Raw genomic sequence first — 17,450 nt, 5'->3', positions numbered from 1 at the left:
CCAAGGCCATTCAATGTCCACTTTCATGGGAGCAAGAAATTCCAGTGTGAACATTTGTCTTGCTGGCAGGCGAACAGGAAGCAATTCCTGAACATGAGTGATTTTGTATCGATAGTAATGCAGGACATTTCGTAAGATTTTATGCACCGTGCTCACAAGCATGTATAATGTTCGAGCAACTCCCCATGCACTGTATGTTTGCACACAGCCTGACCCTTCCTGCAATGGTGTGGCCATGTTTTCAACTGACATTGGTTCAACTGCTTTCCTCCCTTTGCCACATTGTAATCCAACACAACTTGTCTCTTTGAATTTTATAATCATTTTCTCCAGACCCTTAGCTGACACTGGACCAATGCCTTTTTTCATACCCTTGGGTGGCTGGAATCTCTCTGCAGCTGCTGGTGCACAATCACTGTTCTCACATAGGAGCTTTACAATCAGCGCATGATCCTAGATGAAGACAGTAATGTTGGGCATTTCGGATGCAAACTGAGCAACAGCCATGTGCTGCGTGTCTGTTGGTGTGCATATTCTGACACTTACAGTGCCACCTATTAGTCAACTATCCCCCCTCCCCCCAACACCATGACATTTCCCACTGCATCAACAATATGCTGTTCAAATTTTACTTCATTCTGAGCAACAGGTGTCCTTTTACAGTGTTTTGAAACTGGAACTTTAATTATGGATGCCCTGGTTATATAAGAAATGCACTCATCATGCGGTGGCAGGAGAGAACACGTGTAAAGGTTCAGGAAATGTGCAAGCACTCAGAGACTGCAGCTCCTTCTTCTGGCAGGGGGGTTGAAGGGAAAGGAAAAGGGGTGAAGGAAAAGGGCTGGTGAGCTTTGGAAAAGTTATGGAAAAGTCGCCCAGAACTCTGGGTCGAGGGAGGCTGAGAAGGAAAGACTGATTGTTGGGGACTGCATCAGATGAGATTTAAAAACCTGAGAGCTTAAAGGTGGAAGATAGGGTAATAAGCAAGACAGAGATTACTGACAAAACATCATACAAGAGTCCAAACAAGCAGAAAACTATGTGCATTATATATGGCAGACAGGAGGGGAAGGGGGGGGGGGGGGGCAAGGGGGTCAATAGATAAGTCAGAAAATAAAAGATGTAGAAAACTAAAAGGGAGTGAATAAAAGGGATAGTTACTGAAAAAATTGCTGAGACCAAAGAAATTAAAGTAAATTAGACCAGATGGGTGGCGAGAACCAAGTATATGTTGTAACAGCAGTTTTGAGAAACTGGTGGCAGGGGGCAGAATCCAGAATCCAGATGGCATCTCTGGTAAAACAGGCACCATCAGTATGACGACAACCAGGTTATCAGTCAGGATGAATGGGCATAAGCGTGATCTTGGTGCCCGTTTCATCAAACATGCCCCTCGATTCTCCCTCCTGATATCAGTTTCTCAGAACTCCGCAGGTATGAACAGAAGTTACAATATGTGCTTGGTGTCCCCCCCCCCCCCCCCCCCCCCCAGAAACTATTCTTTTTCTTCACTTCCTTTAGTTTCTGTATCTTTTATTTGTATGAATGTATGCATACACACTCTACATCCATCCTAAACCAATGGATCTACATCAACCAAATTCATCACCAACTTCTTGGAAAAAAGCACTGTGGGGTAAGAACCTCCTATCTTTCATGGGGTTGATGTGAGGGTGACATGGAAAAATAAAACACAATTGTCAGGAGGAAAGTCAACCAAATTTTTTGTACACATGACCCATTACTTGTATAAAAATACTGTAGTGGTAACCTCTCCCTACTACCCCAAGGGCAGGGGTGGGGGTGAGAAGCGATGGCAAAAAAAAAATTTCAATGATGGCTCATATTAATATCAAATCCATAGTTTTCAGGGTTGCCAGGCTCACTGGTGACAGTCCTGTCAATGTTTAACGCTTGGAGTTGGTGAGGGATGTAGATGCAAAGACACTGACATATCAGTAATATTTCTCACTGTAACCCCCTGGAGCAATTGCTACCAAACTTTCTACAAACATGACTCATTATGCATATAGATAGCCCTACTGCACCTAGGGGTGGTGGTGGGGTTAAGAAGAGGTGACATGTAAAAATGTTTGAAAAGACTTGTTGGTATTTGCGTTGACATTTGTGAAGTGGATGAAGCCATGGGTTAAAAGCTATTGGTATAATATTTCTGTTCACACAATAAAATTGAAAGTATAGGTTATATTGAAAGAGTATGTAATATTACTGAGCAGATCAAAATTTTTAGAATATATAATGCAATATCAGAAATACTGTGCCCTCTGTGTAGATTATGTACAATATCCTGCCAGTTCACATGATATGCAGTGAGGTACAATCACAGAGCTCAATTTCTGAGTTCTGTTTTTCATCTTATAATTTTCAGAGCTTGTTATTTTGTTTCCATTTTTATTATTGTTGATACATTGATTGGAATGTGACTGCAAGAAGTGACAAAGAGCTTTCCTTATAGAATGCACAGGACTGTACAACACTTTACCCGATTTATAAAATGACAGAATGGCAGGTTAATATGTATAAAACAAAACAGAAAATAAACAATTAAAGTAAATGAGTTGTATGCTGACAAAAAATAAAAAAAGACATCCTACAGCTATGTTGGAATATACAGTAAACATGTTTTCTTATGTCAGTTTTGCCACTTCTTATATCAATTTTTAAGGCACAAAAGAAAACATAAATTAGTTACAAACTATGCCATGCACACATTTTATTCAACATGTAAACGTCACTACATGTTTGATATGCCTGCCATTATTGACTATGATGTGGCACAAACCAACAGCTAAATTCTGCATGACCTGCTGCAGTGTCGGAACATCAATGCCATCGCTGACCTCCTGAATGGCTGCTTTCAGCTCAGCATGGGTTTTGCGGTTATTACTGTACACCTTGTCTTTAATATAGCCCCACAAATAGGAGATGCATAGGGCCTGATCCGGAGAATATGGCAGACAATCAAAGCCCAAGCCAGTGGCCTTTGGGTACCCCAGAGCCAGAATGCAGTCCCCCAAGTGCTCCTCCAGGACATCAAACACTCTTCTGCATCAATGAGGTTGGGCTCTGTTTTGCATGAACCACATCTCAAAACCAGAGTCACTTTGAATAATAGGGATGAAATTATCATCAAAAATCTTCACATACCATTTGGAAGTCGCCATGCAGTCAAGGAATATAACACCAATTATTCCCAGACTGGACACAGCACACCACACCATCACCCAATGAGGGTGAAGAGACTTCTCGATTGCGAAATGCAGTTTCTCAGTCCCCCAAAATGCATCAATATTGCTTACTGATGAACCGATCCAAATGCAATTGGGCTTCGTTGCTAAACCAAACTAACCATACTAACTCCCATCATGCCCCGCAGCCAACCGTGCAACTTTAACATCCTAATGCTAACCGTTCAGAAGTTATGATGATTTTATTTCATATAGTTCAATAATTGTGTGTGTGTGTGTGTGTGTGTGTGTGTGTGTGTGTTTGAGGGGGGTTGATGGCAATGAAGTTAAGCAAAAGGTGTGTGTGTGTGTGTGTGTGTGTGTGTGTGTGTGTGTGTATGAGAGAGAGAGAGAGAGAGAGAGAGAGAGAGAGGGGGGGGGGGTGGTTGATGGCAATGAAGTTAAACAAAGTTGTTCTCAAATTAATTTTTCACTCTGCAGTGGAGTGTGCACTAATATGAAACTTCCTGATAGATTAAAACTGTGTGCCAGACTGAGACTTGAACTAAGGATCTTTGCCTTTCACAGGCAAGTGCTCTGTCAACTGAGCTCCCCAAGCACAACTCATGTCCCACCCTCACAGCTTCACTTCCACCAGCAACTCATCTCCTACCTTTCAAACTTCACAGAAGTTCTCCTGTGAAACTTGTGTGACTAGCACTCCTGGAAGAAAGAATATTGCAGAGACATGGCTTAGCCACAGCCTGGGGAAGTTTCCAGGTCCCAAGTTTGAGTCTCAGTCTAGCACATAGTTTTATCTGCCAGGAAGTTTCATATCAGAGCACACTCCATTACAGAGTGAAAGATCATTCTAGAAACATCCCACAGGCTGTGGCCAAGCCATGCATTTGCAATATCCTTTCTTACAGGAGTGCTAGCCCCACAAATTTTTCAGGAGAATTCTGTGAAGTTCAGAAGGTAGGAGACAAGGTAATGGCAGAAGTGAAGCTGTGAGGATGGGTCGTGAGTTGTGCTTGGGTACCTCAGTTGGTAGAGCACTTGCTGCGAAAGGCAAAGGTCCTGAGTTTGTCTCAACAGTTTTAATCTGCCTGGAAGTTTTAAAATTGTTCTTGTTGTGGTCTTTAGTCCGAAGGCTGGTTTGATGCAGCTCTCCACAGTAGTCTATCCTGTACAAGCCTCTTCTTCTCTGTATAGCTATGGCATCATTTTAACTTGCTAACTATATCAAGCATTGCTATCTCTCTCTACAATTTTAACTCCCCCTCCCCCATACTTTCCCCCATTTTCAAATTGACAATTATGAGGGTGGTTTGAAAAGTTCTTGGAATCACCACAACAGATCAACACTAGTGCAATGAGTTGTTCACACAATATTCATTGGACTGTTGCCTGTAAACACGTGCCACATCAGTGCTCCTGGTAGACAGCGGTGGCGGTGATGTGGCTCTGTTGTCGTTGCCACGAAGAAGAAGAAGAAAATAGATTCGAGCAATGATTAAGTACTTTGTAAAGAAAGGTATGAAAGCAAAGGACATTCATGCTGATTTCCAGAATACACTGTGGGACTCTGCTCCTTCATATTCAACTGTTGCCAGGTGGACAAATGTATTTAATTTGGTCAGGAGAGCTTAGATGATGATCTGCACAGTGGTCGGTCAAGATGTGTCACTACTCCAGAAATCATTGCAAAAGTGCACCAAATGGTCATGGAGAATGCTGATTGAAAGTGTGTGAAATTGCTCATGCTTGCCAGATGGCATTTGAAAGGCTATATCACATTTTAACTGAAGAATTAAAAATGAAAAAATTACCTGCAAGATGGGTGCCGCGACTCTTGACCATGTGCCGTCTCCATGGCAAAATTACACGAACTAAGGTATGAATTGTTGCCACACCAACCTTATTCACCTGATATGACTCTGTCTGACTTCCATCTGTTCCCACTGAACATTTTTCTTGGTGGATGAAGATTCACTTCAAACGAAGAATTGATAGCTGGAGTTGACAACTATTTTGCAGGCCTGGAGGAAACTCATTGTCAAGATGGGATCAAGGCACTGGAACATCACTGGACCAAGCACATTAATCTACAAGGAGACTACATTGAAAAATAAAAAAGTTTCAGTGATGTAAGTACCTTTTTTCTATTTCATTCTGAAAACTTTTCAAACCACCCTCATACTTGGTGCCTCAGATGTGTCCTAGCAACCAATACCTTGTTTTAGTCAAGTTGTGCCACACATTTCCTTGCTCCCCAGTTCAATGCAGTGCCTCTTCATTACTTATATAATCTATCCTTGTGATCTTCAGCATTCTTCTGTAGCACCATATTTCAAGTGTTTCTGTTTTCTTTTCGTCTGCACTACATACCGTGGATGTTTCACATTCATATAAGACTACACTCCAGAAAAATACCTTCACAACAGACTTTCTAAAACTTAAATTTATATTCAGTGTTCACAAATTTCTCATTTTCAAAAACACTTTTCTTGTGATTGACAGAGTGCATTTTATATTCTTCGTGCTTTGGCTACCTTTAGTTTTATTGCTGTCCAGTCTGCGAAACTCATTTGCAACTTATAGTAACTCATTTTGTAATATAATTCCCTCTGTGTTGGCTCATTTAATTTGATTACATTTTATTACCTTTGTTTTACTTTTCTTGATGTTTACCTCTTAACATATTTTGACATCACTGGCCATTCCATTCAACTGGAATTCCATATTCTATGCCATTCTCTAACAGAATTACAAAGTCACGGGTATTATTTCATTTCCCTGAGCTGTAATTCTGGTTCCAAACTTCTCCTCGATTTCCTTTAGTGCTTGCTGAATGAAGATCTACAGACTGAAGGACATCAGAGATAGGCTACAATCTCATCTCACTCCTTTCTCGACTATTGCTTTCCTTTTATGCAGTTTGCTTCTTATAACAGCAGTCTGGTTTCTGTACAAAATGTAGATTGTGTTTTGCTCCTTGTATTTTATCTCTGTTACTTCCAAAATTTCAAAGGTAGTATTTCAGACAATTATGTCAGAAGCTTTCCCTAAATCTGCAGATGCTTGCCTTTCTTCAACCTATCTTCTAAGATAAGTCATAGGTTCAAAACTGCTTAATGAGTTTCTACATTTCTCTGGGACCCAAAATGATCTTGTTTGATGTCAGCCTCTACCAGTAATACACTGACCATCTAATGGCCATTTCAACATAAAGTCCACATGCTTCTCATTCATTTGGTTCCACAGTTGCTCATACTGCGGATAAAGGCAAGAAAATGGAAGTGGGTTGGACACATGCTGTCCAAAAATCAAACAACAATAGAGAAAGAAAGTCCTCAATCAGGATACCCACAGCCATCATAAAAGAGGAAGACAAAATAACACAGAAGAGGGCAGAGAAGAGAGAAGCAACAGCAGCAGGAACAACATGAGGAGAGCTGAAGACAATGGCAGAAAACCGAGTCTACTGGGGATTTTTTGTCGAAGCCCCATGTTCCAATGCTTGGAATATAATGACATAAGTAAATCAAGGAACAAACAGAGTAAAAGGGGGAAAGAAGAAACACCCAGAAAGGTGAGAGTAGAGGTACAGGGGGGAAGAAGACAGGTGGGAGAGGGGGCAGAGAGATTTGGAGAGAGGATTATTGGATGTGACATGCTTGTCTCCAATACAATGGATTACCATCTCATCATAAAACACATCAGTTTTATCGGGTGGCTAACAAGTAACATTCTCTATGAAAGACGAGATCTGCCTTAACATCCTACAAGATACATCATATACAGAATAATTTGTGCTCTTTATTTCTGTGGTAGTATTTTTAGAATTTATTACTGATTGTAGTTCTGAAACCAAATCCTTAGTTGACAACAACTGAGCCTGCCTGTATGACTGTGCAGTTTGGATATTACGGGTCCAACTACATATCCCCCCCCCCCCCCCTTTTCTCTACTCATTCTCTTTCTCATTTTTCTTCATCTTTATCTTCCTCATTTTGTCCCTCCTTTTTGAAGTAAAATAACAAAATTACCACTTCTCCTGATTTTATCTTCCTTTTTGACTAATTTATGAGTAAGTTTCATCATTTTTTAAACTTTTATCATTTGAGCTAGTAATTTCCTGTGGATAATACAGACAGCCGAACCCTCTGATCACATTATTTAAGTTTTTACAGCATTATTTCTAGTGTAATTATTTGACAGGGTTTCTACACTCTATTGTAAGTGAAGTTCTCTTAAACTCATTACGGTACAATGCACTGCTTTCTCTCAGTTCTGTTAGTTTTAAGAGCAGTGACCTCCAATGTGACAGCAGTTGCAAAATCATTTGTTATGCACATATTTGTTACTCCCATAAAAGTCTATTCTGAACATGTCAATGGTTTTGCATTTGGTTTTTGTTCCTCTATCATCTGTGTGAAACATTTTTGACAGAGCAGTTGACTTGATAGTGTCTCCTAAGTATTGAATAAATTCAGCTGATATGAATTCATGTGCATAGTGTTCCCTTAATCCCTACTAGGCACTTAAGAATGATTTCATCTATTGCATAACAAACAAGTATTTTGCAAATGTTGTTGTTGTGGTCTTCAGTCCTGGGACTGGTTTGATGCAGATCTCCATACTACTATATCCTGTGCAAGCTTCTTCATCTCCCAGTACTTACTGAAACCTACATCCTTCTGAATCTGTTTAGTGTATTCATCTCTTGGTCTCCCTCTACAATTTTTACCCTCCATGCTGCCCTCCAATGCTAAATTTGTGATCACATTTACTACCAACTGGTCCCTTATTCTTGCCAAGTTGTGCCACAAACTCCTCTTCTCCCCAATTCTATTCAATACCTCCTCATTAGTTATGTGATCTACCCATCTAATCTTCAGCATTCTTCTGCAGCACCACATTTCAAAAGCTTCTATTCTCTTCTTGTCCAAACTATTTATCGTCTGTGTTTCACTTCCACACATGGCTACACTCCATACAAATACTTTTCAGAAACGATTTCCTGACACTTAAATCTAAAATCTATGTTAACAAATTTCTCTTCTTCAGAAACGCTTTCCTTGCCATTGCCAGTCTACATTTTATATCTTCTCTACTTCGACCATCATCAGTTATTTTGCTCCCCAAATAGCAAAACTCCTTTACTACTTTAAGTGTCTCATTTCCTAATCTAATTCCCTCAGCATCACCTGATTTAATCCAACTACATTCCATTATCCTCGTTTTGCTTTTGTTGATGTTCATCTTATATCCTCCTTTCAAGACACTGTCCATTCCGTTCAACTGCTCTTCCAAGTCCTTTGCTGTCTCTGGCAGAATTACGACATCATCGGCAAACCTCAAAGTTTTTATATCTTTTCCATGGATTTTAATATCTACTCCATATTTTTCTTTTGTTTCCTTTACAGCTTGCACAATATACAGATTGAATAACATCGGAGAGAGGCTACACCCCTATCTTACTCCCTTCCCAACAACTGCTTCCCTTTCATGTCCCTCAACTCTTATAACTGCCATCTGCTTTCTGTACAAATTGTAAATAGCCTTTTGCTCCCTGTATTTTACCCCTGACACCTTTAGAATTTGAAAGAGAGTATTCCAGTCAACATTGTCAAAAGCTTTCTCTAAGTCTACAAATGCTAGAAACGTAGGTTTGCCTTTCCTTAATCTTTCTTCTAAGATAAGTCGTAAGGTCAGTATTGCCTCACGTGTTCCAACATTTCTACAGAATCCAAACTGATCTTCCCCGAGGTTGGCTTCTACCAGTTTTTCCATTCATCTGTAAAGAATTCGCGTTAGTATTTTGCAGCCATGGCTTATTAAACTGATAGTTCGGTAATTTTCACATCTGTCAACACCTGCTTTCTTTGGGATTGGAATTATTATATTCTTCTTGAAGTCTGAGGGTATTTCGCATGTCTCATACATCTTGCTCACCAGATGGTAGAGTTTTGTCTGGACTGGCTCTCCCAAGACTGTCAGTAGTTCTAATGGAATGTTGTCTACTCCCGGGGCCTTGTTTCGACTCAGGTCTTTCAGTGGTCTGTCAAACTCTTCATGCAGTATCATATCTCCCATTTCATCTTCATCTACATCCTCTTCCATTTCCATAATATTGTGCTCACGTACATCGCCCTTGTATGGAGCCTCTATATACTCCTTCCACCTTTCTGCTTTACCTTCTTTGCTTAGAACTGGGTTTCCATCTGAGTTCTTGATATTCATACAAGTGGCTCTCTTTTCTCCAACGGTCTCTTTAATTTTCCTGTATTATTTTGCAAATACTGGTCATCAAACATTTTGCACCTGGTTGAGCACGAAGAAACGAGTGCACAGCAACGTTTTTTTCACACATGGGCAGGCCAAGTGAATGTGGGGCTGAGTGCTCTATGTGGTTACTGTGCCATGTGACAATAACTCTGTGGGAGGGCCAAGGTTAGCCGGGGTGGGGCATACGTGAGTGAGTGAATTGGAGGCAACACCAGCACCAGCAAAATGCATGTTTAAAATGCACTGCTACAGAGAACATTGTTTCCTTTCTTAAGACCAAGAGAATCACACTCTTTAGGAGTGCTCCGAGTTAAACTGCTGGTCATATTGCTTAGTCTCACATTCTAAAGACTACACTGGCACCAAGCAGACGCCTGTCTTAAAATGTGATGCCAATGGGCGTTGTTCCTTTACACAGACAGATGCTGGTCACATTGCTTCAATCTCAAGTGATTGTGAAAGTGGCATATTTGTTAGACACCACAGGAAGATGATGTGGTGCCGAAGTGCGTGTTTATAAAAGGGTTTTCAAATGAACACTGTCTTTTCAAATGTTTGAAATGGATACATGAATTTGTTGCCTAAGAGTGGGGAACTGACAGTGCATGCTAGTCATCTGAAATCTTGTATGCTCTTTGTTAAATGCCACATGAGGGACAAGTGACTCTTCCAAAAGAAGCACTTCATGTTTATTAGCTCTGCTTGAGACTGACTAGCAACATAAGGTTAAGTAATACACTGGCATAAAGAGCATTAGATTGGTTGGTTCCATTTTTTATTTTTATTTTAATCAAGTGCCTTATTACATCAAAACATGAATGGCAATGGCTATTAGCGAAATACTGAGAACACTTGTGTATTTAATTCAGTGACAAAATTAAGTCATGATGACGGAATAATTCGGGATACAGGGGAAATTTGAACAATTCATTCCAGAATCTTACTTGGGATATGAAACACTTGTTAAGCATAACAATTTACCCCATGTAGAATACAATAATGTGTTCAACACAAAAGAAGTACTAGAAGCTTTATCTTATTCATGCCATTTATTCAAAGAAAATTATACATACAGTATATGTATATGGCCAAGACAGATACGAAGCCCACACCTACCACAGTAGTACACGTTTATATGCCGACTAGCTCTGCAGATGACGAAGAGATTGATGAAATGTATGATGAGATAAAAGAAACTATTCAGATAGTGAAAGGAGATGAAAATTTAATAGTCATGGGTGACTGGGATTCGATAGTAGGAGAAGGAAGAGAAGGAAACGTAGTAGGTGAATATGGAATGGGAGTATGGAATGAAAGAGAAATCTGCCTGGTAGAATTTTAATCATAGCTAACACTTGGGTCAAGAACCATAAGAGAAGGATGTACACATGGAAGAAGCCTGGAGATACTGAAAGGTATCAGATAGATTGTACAATGGTAAGACAGAGATTTAGGAACCAGTTTTTAAATTGTAAGACATTTCCAGGGGCAGATGTGGACTCTGACCACAATCTATTGGTTATGAACCATAGAAACTGCGAAAAGGTGGGAATTTAAGGAGATGGAACCTGGATAAACTGACAGAACCAGAGGTTGTAGAGAGTTTCAGGGAGAGCTTTAGGGAATGACTGACAAGAATTGGGGAAAGAAATACAGTAGAAGAAGAATGGGTAGCTTTGAGAGATGTAACAGTGAAGGTAGCAGAGGATCAAGTAGGTAAAAAGATGAGGGCTATTAGATAACCTTGGGTAACAGAAGAGATATTGAATTTAATTGATGAAAGGAGAAAATACAAAAATGCAGCAAATGAAGCAGGCAAAAAGGAATATAAACATCTCAAAAATGAGATCAACAGGAAGTGCAAAATTAGTAAGCAGGAATGGCTAGAGGACAAATGTAAAGATGTAGAGATGTATATCACTACAGGTAAGATAGATACTGCCTGCGTTGACGTTGCCCTGACAGCCACAGCTTCTTAAGATGTCTGAAGGGGCACAGGTTCGCTATTGACAGAGTTACGGACATAGATACAGACTCCATCCAACATTCTGTCTGTCAGTACGGCTTTTGTAGAACACCCAATAGCCACAAAGGGTGGGGATCTGCATTGCGGGAAACCAGGTTTCCTGAAAGGCAACACTGAAGGCAGTTATAACACTTAAGAGTTGTCATAACTCAGCGAGATGGGAGAAAAAACTGCCACAGTTCCACTGGAGGATGATGCTGTCAGTCATCTGGGAAGACATGGAGGGACTGAGGAGGCATTTTATGCCTCAGGGTCACCTATGGCCATCAACTGTGTGCTGTTAGCCAGGACCATTGCATCTGAAGTGTCGGCGAGATCCAGGTCCTCAGGGGATGCTTAAATCTTGACCTCGTCCTCAAATGCAAAACTGGTAGGGAGTAGTGGTGTCTCACGTCGCTTAACCAATTTCTTCTTCATCAGTTTGCCCTCTCGCTGCTCTTTCAAGGACTTGCTGGGAGGGCTTCCCTGAGGTAGAGACACAGGAAGAGTGTGAAGCCCTTCAAGCAGTAGCACATGGCTCCTTCAGCCATTGGCTAGTGTCGACTTTTGTACCCCTTCCATGAGAGAGGAGCCAGGGGAGGCTGTTGCTTCTCTGGCTGGAGAAGCTTTGGAGTTTGGGGAAGCTTTGGGAACCAAATTGGGACTATTTGAGATACCTGAGAGAATGAATCACATGTTCCATCACTGGATAAAGACATGACAAAATGTTGTTGTTGTTGTTGTCTTCAGTCCTGAGACTGGTTTGATGCAGCTATCCATGCAACTCTATCCTGTGCAAGCTGCTTCATCTCCCAGTACTTACTGCAACCTACATCCTTCTGAATCTGCTTAGTGTATTCATCTCTTGGTCTCCCTCTACGATTTTTACCCTTAACGCTGCCCTCCAATGCTAAATTTGTGATCCCTTGATGCCTCAAAACATGTCCTACCAACCAGTCCCTTCTTCTTGTCAAGTTGTGCCACAAACTCCTCTTCTCCCCAATTCTATTCAATACCTCGTCATTAGTATCTCACTTACTTCATTTCTTTGTACTTGAAATTTATAAGCATAGTATTTGCTGTTCATACACCTTACATACATACATACATACATTAATCCTTGTTCCATAGATCATGAATACGACATTTCGTAATGATGTGGAATGTGTCACTTTAACATAAGTTTTCTTTACATAAAATAATTCTTTTTTTTTTTTTTTAATACTATTTGGCAAATGACTAAAGATTTTTGTGGCAGCATAATTCACCCCTTTCTGTGCCAAAGTGAGATTTAATCCAGAATAGTGAAGATCATCCTTTCTTCTAGTGCTGTAGCTAAGCATTTCGCTGTTATTTCTGAATTGGGATGGTTTATTAATGACAAATTTCATGAGTGATATATGTATTGCGAAGGTACTATGAATATCCCAAGTTCCTTAAATAAATGTCTGCAAGGTGATCTTGGGTGGGCTCCAGCTATTATTCTGATTACATGATTTTGTGCAATGAATACTTTCTCCCTTAATGACGAATTGCCCCAAAATATGATGCCATATGAAAGCAGTGGATGAAAACAGGCACAGTAGGCTAATTTACTGATATGCTTATCACCAAAATTTGCAATAACCCTAATAGCATAAGTAGCTGAACCTAACTGTTTCAGCAGCTCATCAATCTGTTTCTTCCAATTCAATTTCTCATCAGTGCACACACCCAGTAATTTTGAGTATTCTGCCTTGGCAACAGACTTCTGTTCATAGTCTATATTTATCAATGACATGCCATTTACTGTACAGAATTGTATAAACTGTGTTTTCTCAAAATTTAGTGAGCATCCATTTGCAGAGAACCACTTAATAATTTTCTGAAAGACATTATTTACAGTTTCCTCAGCTGCTTCTTGCTTGTTGGGTGTCATTAATATATTTGTATCATCAGAAAAAAGAACTAGCTTTGCATCTTTATGAATACAGAGCAGCAAGTCATTAATATATAATAAGAAAATTAAGGAACCCAAGACTGAACCCTGTGGGACACCATTCTTGGCACCTCCCCAGTTAGAGGACTCTGCTGATTTTTTGTAGACTATCTGTACTGTTAATTTCAACCTTCTGCATTCCAGTTAAGTATGAATTAAACCATTTGTGCAATGTCCCACTCATGCCACAATACTTAAGCTTATCTAGAAGAACTTCATGATTCACACAATCAAAAGCCTTTGAGAGATCACAAAATATCCTAATGGGTGATGTTCGGTTATTGAATGCATTTAATATTTGATCTGTGAAATCATATATAGCATTTTCTGTTCAAAAGCCTGTATGTGTTCCTGCACTATGGTCTGTTCTTATTCTGCAGTCTACTAGCTATCTCCACAAACATATGGCTCACGGCCTGTCAAAGATGTTATACATACTACATTCACCTGTGTAAAAAATTTGCGTCAACTCCAAGTGTCCCAACTGACAATGTTTTTACTCTGTGACTAAGTTTGCCAATAACATTTTGCCCATTACACTTATTATTATTATTATAGCATTATTGTCCCTAAGTTAGTGTTTGGTGTTCAATTTTTTTCTGTTTCCTTCTTTCTCTCATCCAAAAATATCTTCATTCTTTGACCGTGATCCTGTTTCCTTTCTTCTGCCCATGTTTTCTGTTTATGTCCTTTCTTTTACTTCAAATTTATTTATCTTTTCCCCATTCATACTTGCTTGTTGTTGTTTTTTTTTTTTTTTTTTTTTTTTTTACTAAACTGTTCATGGCATCAAAAATTGCCTTTGTGACCCTGTTGTTGTTCATTCCATGTATGTGTTCACAGAATGGTAATTGAGGTTTTCTGATCACGACTGTGAGTCTGTGTTTGTATAATTCTCTGGTTGTTTTCTTCATTCATATATCATTACTGAGTATTGTTCAAAAAAATTTCTGAGGATTTTACGTTCTATTTTTTATATTTCTGTGATACCTGATGGTCTGATTGCGGTAATTTCTAGTGTGCAGAGTGCTTCTGGCTGCACAGGTGTATTGTAGTGCTGCCCTGTCTTGATATGTTTCTTTTACTGTAGTGCATTCATGTGAGTTTGTACACTTTCTGAAGTTTTTCTCATCTTTGTATGTTTTATCCTCCTATTTCTCTAGATATTTGAATTTTTCCCATATTTTAATCTTTCTTAATTTGTGTGCACAGCTTGCGTGTTGTTGTTGTTCGTTCTTTCTTTCCATGTATTCGATTTTCTGTAATGATATCTGTAGACTTGTTCTGGCAGACTTCACGTGATTGTTCCAGTGTTTCTTGTGCGTTACTGCTGTTGCCAGGTCAGCCGCAAATGCTAGGCATTTTATGACTCTTTTGTTTACATGAGCTCCTTCAACCAGAATCCCTTTTATTTTTTCTTCTCATTGTTTGATAATTTTGTACAAGACCACATAGAGTAAAAGTAGTGAGAGCCCTTCTCCTTGTCTGATTCCTATACCTTCAATGGTTTCAAGAATTCTCTCAGAAATTTTATTTTGAATATAGTGTCTATTGTATGACTGCCCTAGTTTTTCAATCTTTTCCATACTCTTCTAGTGTGTCAGACAGTCTACCTGTCTATGGTATAACAGGCCTTCTCAAAGGCCACAAATGTGACTACACTGTTGTTTGTCTGTCTATCTGACTTTCAGAGTGTTCACAGGTTCCAAACCTGTTCAACAAATGAACTTCATTTAATGATGCCTGACTGGTATTCACTTATCTTCATATCAGCTTCTGGTTCTAGTTGGATGAGTATTGCCTTGGAGAGAATTTTGTAAATGAGCAGTAATAATGGGATACCTCTGTAATTATTAGGGTCTATCTCTCACCCCCTCAACGTTCTCATTACGTTTACAATTTAATGGACAGCGTTGTCCGGTATTGCAAAACTTTTACTGAATCATTGTTGTGTATATACAGATTTGCCACTTAGGGACGACAAGAGTATAGGCTTATTAAGAACAGACTATAATAGCAGAAGTGCATATGCATATAAATGTCTATTATTACGCATGTATCATTTCATATTATATGTATTACTTTATGTCTATTACTGTACATGTTCCATTTTTCCTGTAATGCTATCAAATAAAATATATATGTACATTCAGAGAATATTCGTACAATATTTCTTATCTATGGATGGATAAATAAATAATTAAAAATCCAACATCGAGTCATTTTTAACTTTGTACACCAGAGCCAAAAGTATCTTTATTTGTCTTAGATGTTCCCCGATGCCCAATCTTATTATATTTCATTCATACTTTATATTTCATTCCATACTTTCTATTTCAGTATTTGTTGTAATATACACACTGTTTTACTGCAATTCTGCAGCTTAAACTGAGTTGTAACTGTGAGCTATATTTACCCTGCGCCTATTAAAAATAAATCCCTTCCACCCCCATAGTTACATTATAACTGTCTTTCATCCTGTGAGATGACACGATTTGGTTCCAGATTGGTGAAGCCAACGAACGTGAATCCCAAATAAAGGTTGTGGTAAGAGATTGATCTGTAGCTTAGCCTAATTAATGTTAGTGTCACATTTAACATACCTTGTCATATTCAACACCTTTAGTCATAAAAACTGAAACAGCAAGGTAAATCAGAGAACATATTTAAGCAATGAACAAACCTCCGTGTATTTTGATGCTATACATATCTTATGAAAAACTCAACCAAGGGGGTTCACTATGCAACTTTTATCAGAATTTGCTTATTTCTTGACATACATTCTATAGGAGTGGTAAAAGTGATTTTGTCAAGTAATAATGCAACACCTTGCACAGTATTCACTGGCTGCTAAAGTTCAAGGCCCATCTAGTTCACCCCAGCATGGAGTGTTATCAGAATTGACATCAGCATTGTGCTGCATTACATTTATGAGAAAAGAAGATTTAACTACTTCTGCATTTGAGTCAACAAGAAAATGACTTACTGAGAAGAGAATTTTACAAACTGTATTATTCTCCTTGTAGCCAACGGGATACAAACTAGTAAATAACAAAGACTGGGGACTTAATATACCTCAGTTAGTTCCAAAATGAACCACTGTTGTCTGAGGCTCATCGGGCCATCAAATTCTGGTTAGCAAGTTACTTCCATAAAATGAGACAGGAAGAGTAAAGGATTCATTCATTCTTTCTTTCATCACGTTCCACAAACCACAACATGAAGGAAGACATTCATGGATACCTTAGCAAAGTGGACGATAGAAACTAATTCCGTAGGTTAATTATTTTGGTCAATCTTATCACTCTTTATCTGACGAACAAATGTGTTCCTATTGATCATAACATTACTACTTTAATGTTCTTTCAACTGAATATATTATTCTGATCTTCTATGTCTACAGTTTTGAAAATTACTTAATCAGTTATTACCATATGCTTCTTGTGCCGATTTTCGTAAGGCAGATAATTTTGATCCAGAGGATTCCTTTGCAATTTGTTGCAATAAATCTTCCATTTCTGATGAAAAGTTCCTTCGTCCTTTTCAACAGTATTATTGTTATTAGAATACTAGAGAGACCGGCAACTCTCACGTATTACCAATCACCTGTAAGAAGAAGCTGCCTGTTTGTTATCGCGTCGCATGAGCAACTCGTTTGTCAGTGTTTACGCTTATATTTAGTTATCAGAGTACCAAACATTAACAGAACACACAACAATACTTATGCATTGCTATCTACTACATATCATGTTAGTATTGAATGAATATTAAAAACTAAATAAGCAGCTGTCAAACTCACGCGATACCAATACACTCTTACGAATTTACCTTAGATGTTTTGCGCAATATCGTAGGTTTAATTATTTATGTTTTATGAGTGAATCCAAATGCGTTATTTGAATACATTCGACATTAAAATATACCAACATTATTTTAAAGAAAAATCATTACATGTTTTCCCACAAAATTAGTACTCCACTAAAAG

At 38.9% G+C, this 17,450-nt stretch overlaps 1 protein-coding gene across 1 annotated transcript in view; it reads right to left on the bottom strand.

The window, feature by feature from the left end:
• The window catches only part of LOC124777374 (brefeldin A-inhibited guanine nucleotide-exchange protein 3), a 301,163-nt gene extending 284,114 nt beyond the window's left edge, over positions 1 to 17,049 (bottom strand). The window contains exon 1 of the mRNA XM_047252762.1: positions 16,897 to 17,049. Coding sequence (XP_047108718.1) covers positions 16,897 to 16,981 — 85 coding nt within the window. The 5' untranslated portion in view covers positions 16,982 to 17,049. The remainder of the gene's footprint in view (positions 1 to 16,896) is intronic.
• Positions 17,050 to 17,450: the final 401 nt, after the last annotated feature.

Source organism: Schistocerca piceifrons, chromosome 2 (genome assembly GCF_021461385.2).
Source record: "Schistocerca piceifrons isolate TAMUIC-IGC-003096 chromosome 2, iqSchPice1.1, whole genome shotgun sequence".
Lineage (NCBI taxonomy): Eukaryota > Metazoa > Arthropoda > Insecta > Orthoptera > Acrididae > Schistocerca > Schistocerca piceifrons.
Note: the sequence above shows the minus strand (reverse complement) of the source record. Positions and strands in the feature narration are given on the sequence as shown.